General features: G+C 46.6%; 1 protein-coding gene across 1 annotated transcript in view; it reads right to left on the minus strand.

Moving 5' to 3' along the window:
- The window catches only part of doc2g (double C2-like domains, gamma), a gene marked incomplete at its 3' end in the record, with an annotated part of 28,627 nt that overhangs the window by 835 nt on the left and 17,016 nt on the right, over positions 1-10,776 (minus strand). The window contains exons 9-10 of the mRNA XM_084454254.1: positions 3,307-3,388; positions 2,322-2,418 (exon numbers count right to left, since the gene is read on the minus strand). Coding sequence (XP_084310380.1) covers positions 2,322-2,418; positions 3,307-3,388 — 179 coding nt within the window. The remainder of the gene's footprint in view (positions 1-2,321; positions 2,419-3,306; positions 3,389-10,776) is intronic.

Below are 10,776 nucleotides of genomic sequence, written 5' to 3' on the forward strand. Positions count from 1 at the left end.
ATCCATTCACAGACATTCATCATGACGATCACACCCACGCACACATGTCGGCAGGATATGTACACACACACACACATGCACACATATACACACACATACACACACATACCCACACTCGAATCGATACATCGTGTTCCCTGAGCCCCAGGGTTGTGGTGACAAACGGGTGGAGAAAGAGAGGGGGAGAGAGAGAGGGAGGGAGGGAGAGAGAGAAAGGGAGGGAGGGAGAGAGAGAGAGAGAGAGAGGGGAGAGAGAGAGGGAGGGAGAGAGAGAGAAAGAGAGGGAGGGAGGGAGAGAGAGAGGGAGGGAGAGAGAGAGAAAGAGAGGGAGAGAGAGAGGGAGGGAGTGAGAGAGAAAGAGAGAGGGGGAGAGAGAGAGAGGGAGGAAGAGAGAGAGAAAGAGAGGGAGGGAGGGAGGGAGAGAGAGAGGGAGGCTGAGTGAGGGATGAGGCAACACTGATGGATAAATTGACACGGATGACGAAGTGCATGACGCCTGCTCATCCGGACAAACAACCCACCCACTCGCCACCCCCCCAGCACACATACACACACACACGTCCGCCCACCGCCAATCGCATCTATTACAGGCGACAGGCTATCCCATTTGTCGTCTCCTCCTCCCATCCTTCCCCACCTCTGTCTTCGTGTTAAACGGGGGGGGGGTCTTGGCCCTGCCGTCTTCAATCGCTCCCACAAATCAGCTGTGACGCCCCCGTCCGTCTCCACCCCCCCCCCCCCATCTCTCCTCCCGTGTAAATGTGTCCCCTCCCTCTTTCTCTCTCTCTCTGTCTCCCTGTCCACTTTTCAAACTCTCTCTCGCCCTTGATCCGTCATTCCCGCCGCGGCCCGCGTGCCTCAAGCCATCCGTCGGCGCGCGTCGGGGCTTTTTAACCCCGTCCCCCGTCCCCTCCTCTCTCTCTTCTCTCTCTCTCCTCTCGCTCTCCCTCTCTTCTCTTGCGATGGCACACAAAAACAGACCCACTACTGTACAACTGTATCTACCTCTCTGTGCCCCCCCCCCCCCCCTCTCTCTCTGCCCCCCCCCTCTATCTCTTGCCCTTCCACAGTGTCCAGATCATCAGTCTCCCAGCTGGAACATAACTGGGCCGTGTGAGATGTCGCCCATAACCATAACTTAATGAGAAGGAGGTTAGCGTGGTCTCTAGTGTGTGTGACCGATAGCTATTTTCCTATCCGGTTTTCCACTGAGGGTAATAACTCACTTTCTAACGTTATCTAAATGTTGGGCCAACGCACCACACACACACACGCACGGAAACTCAATCACGCACACACACACACAGGCGCACACACGCACACACACACACAGATAAAACCATGCAGGTACAAACACACACCAAAACACACGCGTGCACACACACACACACACTCACACACACACACACACACACACACACACACACACACACACACACACACACACAGATACAGCCATGTAGGCACAAACACAAACCAAAACTCAGACACAAACGCGCACACGCGCACACACACACACACACTTTGATCTCAAGGCCACAGAGCTCTCCCTGGGTGGTGATCCATTCTCCCCGCCTGTTCTCAATCACTCCCTTGCTCCCTCGTGTCCCATCACTGTGTGTGTGTGTGTGTGTGTGTGTGTGTGTGTAAACACCAGGCCCCACCGCGGCAGTTTAGCGGCGTCACAAAGCTGTATATCTATCTATCTATCTATCTATCTATCTATCTATCTATCTATCTATCTATCTATCTATCTATCTATCTATCTATCCATCTATCTATCTATCTATCTATCTATCTATCAATCTGCATCGACCCAATGAGTGATGGCAACGAAAAGCGTTGTCGTCCTGTTTTCGATTTCGGATGCCTCTCCCCTTCCTCCTACTCACTCACTCACTTTCTCTCTCTCTCTCTCCCCACCTCTCTCTCCCCTCTCTTTTTCTCTCTCTCTATAACTCACATGCTCACTTTCATTTTCTCACACTCTATTCAGTCTCTTTACATGCCCTCCTCCTCCGTTCGCTTGCCTTTCCCTCCCCCTTACATCCCTCCTTCAATCACCCTCCTTTTATCTGCCTCTCGCTCTCTCCCCCTCTCCTGTCTCCCTCTCCTGCTCTCCCCCTCTCCTCCTCTCCTGCTCCCCCCTTCTCCCTCTCCTGCTCCTCCCCTCTCCCTCTCCTCCTCTCCTGCTCCCCCCTTCTCCCTCTCCTGCTCCTCCCCTCTCCCTCTCATCCTCCCCCCCTCTCGCTCTCCTCCTCTCCTGCTCCCCCCCTCTCCCTCTCCTGCTCCCCCCCCCCTCCCTCTCCTCCTCTCCGTACCTATGAAGTCGTTGCTCATCCCCAGGTCGTAGTCCCACACAGAGATCTCCAGGGTCTTCTTCGCCAGCTGGTCATGCGGAACTTCATAGGCGAACTCCTGAGGAGGAGGCCGGGAGAGAGAGAGAGAGAGAGAGAGAGAGAGAGTGAGATGGAATGGAGAGAAAGAGCAAGAGAGAGAGACAGAGAGATAGAGAGGGAGAGCAAGAGAGAGAGAGAGGAGAAAGAGAACAAGATGAGAGAGAGAGAGCAAGAGAGAGAGAGCGAGAGATGGAGAGAGAGAGAACGAGATGAGAGAGAGCAGGAGAAAGAGATGGAGACAGAGAGAGAAAGTGAGAGAGAGTGAGGGAGAGATGCACACACATTTCATCAGACTAGTTGAAAGAAACAGGAACTCAGCCACAGCCTTTGAACAGTGGCGATTGCTCCTCTAAGCCAGGGTAAACCTGGCTTAAATCCAGATAAAACTTGATTCAAACTTTCAGTGAAAGGCGGCACAGAAATCGACTTTCACACTGTTTTTGACTTAAATGCGTCTTGTATTTGAATGCATCTATTTGTGGGTTGAAGAGTACAGCCAAAGCTCAGCTCAGGCGCCTCGAAATTTGCCTCGCAGGTAGAACTATTTACACTGTGACGGTAGAGGAACGCTCTGAATAAAGGTTCTAGATAGGAGGGTTCTACTACTTTGTACTGTTTCTAAAGGCCATAGCTCCTTGACAATCACCTGCATGCAGCCCAAACAATCCAAGACTATCTCTCGCTCCCAAACGTGGCCCCAATTCATGCAAACCAGATGGTGATTAATCTGTTGAACAGGTTGCCAGATTGACTGATTAGGAAGCTGTATAGGATGGGTTGGCAGGTTGACTGATTAGGAGGCTGTATAGGATGGGTTGCCAGGTTGGCTGATTAGGAGGCTGTTCAGGATGGGCTGCCAGGTTGGGTGATTAGGAGAATGTATTGAGGGGATGTAGAAGAGGGCCACCTCATTGAATTCAGGGTTGAGAGTTTTCTTCTTGACTGTGGTTTTGAACTTGGACTTCTTCCCCATGTCAGGCTGCAGCACACTGAGAGAGAGTGAAAGAGAGAGAGAGAGAGAGAGAGAGAGAGAGAGAGAGAGAGAGAGATGTAGTTTATTACTCATTTTTATTGTGCCATTAAAGTTAAATAGGCTGGATATCGTAATGCATCTTAAAACAGTTCAGCAGTGCAGTGTCAGAGAAAAAACTACTTGACAATCAAGATGTTGTTGTAACTAAATACATCCATCAAATACAGTACATCCATAAAAAGATACACTTCCACATTAACATAATTCTCTAACATCCCCCACTAGGCACTTCATTGCCCTGTACTGTAGCTCTCATACAGTCAAACTTTGAAAAGTCCTTTAAAAAGTGTGTGGGACATCTGTTCCACCTCCTGCTTCAATCTAAACGGCCATTTAGGCGCGCTGCCCTAATACAACTTGAGCAGTGGTATTTGGTGTCGGTTTTCATGCCAGAGAGAGAGACAAAGAGAGAGAAAGAAAAGGGAGGAAGACGGAGATAGAAAGAGAGACGCCGTCATGAAGACCGCCGATGCCGCGTGGCTCCTCTCCATCTGTTTCCGTCCTTCCGGGAAACCGTCACAGCTAATTATCCGCCCGACGCAACGGCGAACACAGAGGGGGCCCGGGGAGGACGGAGGCGTCGACGGCCATTAGCGGAATTCTCAGCGAGGGAGACGATAAAGTCAGACCGTTCGTGTAATTCTTCTTCGTGTGTGTGTGGTTGTGTGTGTGTGTGTGGGGGGGGGGGGGGGGGGGGGATTGCATATTAGATCGTAACCAGAAGCCGCGCGAGGCAGGAGCCCGCCGCCGCGAGCTGACAAGAAGCGTCCCGGGGGGCGTCTGGTTTCGCCGTGAGAGCTCTCGTCATCATCATCATCATCATCATCATCATCATCATCATCATCATCATCCGCGGCAGCAGCATAAATACAAGTCAAGATGTGCCGGCGCTGCGAGATGTCTCACTCCCTCCTCCAGCCCCCCCGCCCGCCCGCCCGCACGCCGCCTCCACCGCCACTCAGCCCATCAGCAAGCAGCACGGCGGCCCCCCGACTGCAGAGGTAATGTAGGTACATGAGCACACGGCACGGCAGGAGGGAATGGGTCAGCGGGCCAGAGAGAGAGGGGGGTGGGGGGGGGAGACTGCGATCAAAAGTCATGCGGAGAGGGAGAGAATTCATAACAGAGTGACGGATTAAGTGGAGAGGATGGGAATAGAGCCAGACAAACATCCCATTGGATATTCACACAAGCACATGCGCGCACGCACACGCACACACACACACACGCCCCGCTGTAGAAATTCACATACATTCACGAATAAAGATGACAGCTGGCTTAGTCAGCATGCGAAAAAACAGACATTCCAGTTTTCAAAAATATCTTCTCCACGTCTCCCTCCGTCTCTCAGTCCAACAGCATATTAATGCCTCTGTTCATCCGTCAGGAGAAAGGAGCGATCAAGCCTTCCCTGGAGAAATAAACTAACTGACGTCAGAGATTCAGAATCAGTTAAGAAACACAATTAGAAGAACAAGCCTTCCCTGCATAAATTAACTAACTGACGTCAAAGATTCAGATTCAGAATCAGTTCAGAATCACAATTAGAAGAACAAGCCTTCCCTGCATAAATTAACTAACTGACGTAAAAGATTCAGATTCAGAATCAGTTCAGAATCAAAATTAGAAGGAATACCAAATCAGGACCAAATAAGGGCTGCTGGGTAAAAGTGACCTATTGCATTCACAATGTGTGTTGCAGTGGCCAATATAATGGAATACAAATTTCTGTACTTTACTTTACTAGGATACACTACAATTCACAATGCTACGCTACACTGGTATGCTATACAACACAACACTAAAAATGAGAGTGACCTTATTCTTTTACCATTTGATAGAGCTCAAGAAGATCTTTAAAATGATATATAAAATTCATTTTCACCCAAGATTTCACTTTTTCTCCAAGCCCTCGCTATGCTATGCTATGCTATGCTATGCTATGCTATGCTATGCTATGCTATACTATGATATGCTATGCTATACTATGACATGCCTTACTACACTATGCCATACTATACTATGCTATACTATACTTTACTATACAACACAGTGTACTTCAATATTTTTCAACAACAGTACTGACTGCACTTTGTCTTGCATTACAGATATCTGTGAAATGGAGTTCATGGGAGGAAGATGTTAGCGCCTGAACGATGTGAACTCTGCTGGTCTGAGAACCAGAGTAATCCTACAGCATATTACTCATTCAGACCATGTGAAATGGATGTGCTACAGCCTGGGATCACATCTCATGTTAGATGTGTGTGTGTGTGTGTGTGTGTGTGTGTGTGTGTGTGTGTGTGTGTGTTTATGTGAGCGTGCTCTGAGTTTAAAGAAGACCACATTATAGAAAGAGGTCGACAGAAAGAGAGAGAGAAAAATAGGAAAGAGAGAGAAAGGGAGAGGGGAGAGAGATGGAGAGATAGAGAGGGAGAGAGATGAAGAAAGAGAGAGATAAATGGAGAGAGACGGAGAGAGAGAGAGAGAGATTCTATCGCCCTCAGACAGAGGTAGTCTCTCTGAACAGAGCATATCATATTGCGGTGCAGAAATAAGAACTCAATCTACTCTGTGCTAGTTGTGACAATAACACACTCACGTACACACGCATGCACGCACACGCACACACACACACATACACACATACACACATACACACACACACACACACACACACACACACAGTCCCTTGCAGTGATGGCCAACCCCTGCCGTGCAGGTGTGCCACAAAGGAGGCTATCACCCACAGAGCAATGGATACTGGCTCCACAATGGATCTCAAAATCCATAATCTTTCTCTCAGCATTAGAAACACACACACACAGACAGACAGACACACACACACACAAACTCACACAGGCAGTGGAAAGTGAGGAGCGTCCAGACACAACATTTGTTACGCAACCAACCCAGGGCAACGCAGCAGGAGCGGTGGGAATTGGAGCTCGATGCCTGAAAGCTACAGGCACCAGACTGGACCTGCCAGTTCAGTGGAGTTCAGATGGCTCTGTTTCTCGCCCTGGAAATCCCATGGGACTCATACTGCTCAATAGTATATGGTTTGATGAATGACATATAAATATGGCTACACTTCCTGAAGCTGAGTTGGGGAATTTGATTGTGAATCCCAGAAATCAAACTCTATCTTGAGCTGCCATGAAGCACTGTAGGAAACATGCAGGGGCAGGGTGGCCGTCGGGAGCACTGGGAGTTGTCACGGTGGACTGGCGTGCTAACTGGCCTGGCCTCAGGCTAGAAGAACCCCCCCCCCCAAAAAGCGGGAAATCCGCTCATCTTTGCCGATTAGCAAAACTGAAAGTGTTCCATTTCACCGCGTCGGCGCGTCGCAAGCGGGGGGCTTCATTTCCCGGCCTGAATTATTTCCCCAGTCCGGCCCTGGAAACAAGAAGCAGATGCCTGGATCTGCTTTGAAATCAGATGAACCATTTACTTTATTTTATTATGTATGTTTTGCAGGTGGCAGTTGCCATTCATCAACATTACTGTAGATTAGCCAGTGCCAGCTGGCTAGTTCCGCTGTAACTCCCTGGACAAGTTATATATATATGTATATTAAAAAAGAAACTCTCCAATTCCTCTTTTGTGTCTTGTCTTCTCTGCCGTCCTGTCAAGTTTTAGGATGATCTCAGTCCAGGCAAGCATAGCTGTTATGAGGCTCTCTTCCAGGAAGACACAAGATAAGTGACACTGGAGAAGTAAGAAATCGAACTCTAGACTCCCAGATGCCAGACAAAAACAACTGCTCCCAAAATGCAGCATGGGAAAGCGTCTCAAAAAGCAGCTCAAAGAGAGCACGAGCCAGCAAATAAAGAGAGAGAGAGAGAGAGAGAGAGGGAGAAAGAGGGAGAGATAGTTTATAACTCATTTTTATTGTGCCATTAAAGTTAAATAGGCTGGATATCGTAATGCAGAGAGAGAGAGAGAGAGAGAGAGAGAGAAACTATGAGCGTTCACAAAAAAAATCTTCTGGTGCATGATGTCCAGCACTCTGACTCTAATCCGAGTGCCGGAGGTGTGGAGCTAACATGCCAGAAAGCCCCATCACCCCCAACACATGAAAATGGGATGAGAGAGAGGAACAGAAAAAAATCAGCTCCTCGCCTGCCAGAGGGGCGTCTGGTCCCCATAGCTGTTGTAAAATTCTGTGTAATGCACTGCCGCGAGTGGTCGATTGCTTAATTTTACATTAAAGCAATACATAGCGTTTTCTCGGAACGGCGCCCCCACAGGCTCTGCGAGTAAGTGCACTGACGTAACTTTATCAGATTGTCTTTGTCTTTTTCTAGCTTCCTCCGTGATGTTTCGCTTCGGTTTTCTCACCTCCGCCATGATATCATTGAGCTAAAAACCGCATGATATCCATAGACACTGGAATAGTTAGCGACTACTGTGTTGTTTAAGCACAACGTTGCGCATGCACACTACGACTGAATGCTGCGTCCTGGGGGCACGAGTTTTAAAAGGTAATACATGTCAAAATATTATCTTTCTGAGTAGACTGTTTGGATGATTCAGCTTACTTTTGGTAAATCTAATTGGAGAATTAGCACCAGACAGGTCCAAATATCGCGATGTATTGCTTTAAACAAGATTCGCTTAGTTTGACCCAGCATGATTGGAATGCATTGGATAGTGTCATATGTCACTCTCACTCACAAGGCCCTGAGGGAACTTCACTCACAGAGACACGCAGAGCTGTGTGCTGTAAGAAACGCTATTGATTAGTGTTACAGTACATATGGTAAGTAGTCATAACTACTATTATCGATTGATTGGCATTTAGATGAGGTCTACAAATATGAAATGTTGCTTGCATGCGAGTAGTGTAAACATTGACCAAGCCATCTGTAATGTTTATTCGACCATGTGCGATATAGCTAGCACCTGAATCCACAAGGTGCATTTCTGTGGGTGAACATTTGCATGAACATTTGCTAACACACGCAGTCGATAGCTATAACGTACATGTGGTAGGCTAGTACTCATATCTACTGTCATCGATTGATTAATGTTAAGATAAAATCTACAAATATTAAATATTGTGTGTATGAATAGTGTATAAAATTGTTTCTGAGACTTACTGGTTCTGCTAGACTAAATTTAGTGTTGTCAGCATATTATAATTATGTGGCAAAATTCCATGCAATTGGATTAAATACAACCAACATGGTAGACACACGTTGGTTCAAATTAAAGGAGTATTAAAGGGAAAACGCATGTTTAGCCCTGTTTTAAGGTTACTTATGATCATATACAATGGTTCAGATCAAAAATCATTCAAAAAACATGTTAAACTCAATTTCAAAGACAAGAAACTCACCGAGGTGTTAGTTAGCGTTCTGACATATAATTCGCCATAAAGTAAGATTCTAGTGGAAAGGCTTTTTAAAATATTTAGCATAGAACTATTTAGTCGCAGCACATACGTGTGTAAACTTCCGCAAACTAGGTAGCCTAGCAGCATAAACAATAACAATAGCTACCGTAAGTAGTTCCGCTTCCTGAATCCCCTCTGCGGATTGATCTACACATCTACAACGGTCGCTTCAATACAAGTCAATGGATTTCATAAAACGATCAATAAAACCCTACAGGATTCATACTTTGCGGCGAATTTGATGTCAGAACACCAACGGACACCAATTACCCCCTCGGTGAGTTTCTTGTCTTTGAAATAGAGAGGTTAACATGTTTTTGAAAGACTTTTCAAGATGCCCACCCACATCCATTGTATGACCAAAACGGTGGTAGAGCAATTATCAGACTTTCTCAAAAGTGCTAGTTTTGTCAACGTTTTGATCTGAACTATTGTATATGATCATAAGTAACCTTAAAACAGGGCTAAACATGCATTTTCCCTTTACTACTCCTTTAAGCAAAATATGTCAACCTGAAATATGAATGTTCCATTGGATTGAGGCAATGCATGTGTTGGATTAATTTAAGTAAAATATGTCAACTTGAAGTATTATTCTTCCATTGGATCAAAGTGATTCACGTGTGTTGGGTTAACAACAGTGAATTGTGTGTTCTGTACATCTTTAATTTGAACTTAAGTAACATAATGAAATTGCATGGAATTTTAGCCACATAATTAAATCATGTCGGTTGAACAAATCATTTTTTTGAGTGCAAGGGCGTTTCTAGGATTCAAAGACATTAAGGGAAAAGCATCAGGGGCTTAAGTCAGGGGCGTTTGTAGGACCCAAGGACATCTTGGGTGCACCCCATGGGCGATGCGTAAAATGTTGTACGCAATCCGGGGCTATTCATAAATCATCCAGGGCTGAAGCCCCGGAAGCACAGGCCTAACGACGCCAATGGTCAGGAGGCTGGCGTCCATGGCAGAAGCAGACCGCTCAGAGGTTGAATATTCGTTTTTCTGTCCACAGATGACCAATTATCCACGATAAGACATTTTCTGGAGCATGATGTCCAGCACTCTAATCAGCCAGTGCATTTCAAAAGGAGACAGAGATGGAGAAAAACAGAGATAGTGGACAAAAAAAAAACGTAGGGAAAGGGAGAGAGCTGGAGGTGTAGAGCGAACATGCCAGGGAGCCCTATCAACCCCAACACATCAAAATGGGATGAGAGAGAGGAAAAGAAAAAACAGCTCCCCGCCTGCCAGAGGGGCGTCTGGTCTCTATCTGATCTGAGGGGTAAAGAGCAGGGCCGTTTCTAGGATTCAAAGACATTAGGGGCCAAGGGAAAAGCATCAGGGCCTTAAGTCACTGGCGTTTGCAGGATCCAAGGACATCTGGGGCATACTCCCATGTGCAAAAAATAAATAAATCAATAAATAATAAAATATATATATATATGTATATATATATATATATATATATATATTTCCATCTGTAGGCTACACTCGCGGCTCACATTCTCTACGCTACGATCGGCTTGTTGGTGCCTGGAATATTGTGTGCACAATATGGCTGAATATTTATCTGATTTTGAGGATATAGAAGACTTAGAATATGATGGAAGCCGATCATAGCGTAGAGAATGTGAGCCACAAGTGTAGCCTACAGATGGAGAATAGCCAGTCTGCGCGCTGTGCTCTGTGCATGCGTGCTGGAGCAAGTGGGGAAGCTTTATTTCCTTTCTAAAGAAGTTTCTAAAGATCACAGATTACAGAGGCATGTGAAAACCACAAGCCTTCGCTCTATGGAAGCACAACTAGCGATTCATAAAAATAGATTGATGAAAACAACCATTTCGCGTAAAGCGTTGGGGGGGTTAATCTGTCCTGTTACACCGGGGCTATTCATAAATCATCAACAACGCCAATGGTTCAGAGGTTGGTGTCTGGAAAAT

The sequence above is a fragment of the Borostomias antarcticus genome (genome assembly GCF_949987555.1).
Source record: "Borostomias antarcticus genome assembly, chromosome: 20".
Classification (NCBI taxonomy): domain Eukaryota; kingdom Metazoa; phylum Chordata; class Actinopteri; order Stomiiformes; family Stomiidae; genus Borostomias; species Borostomias antarcticus.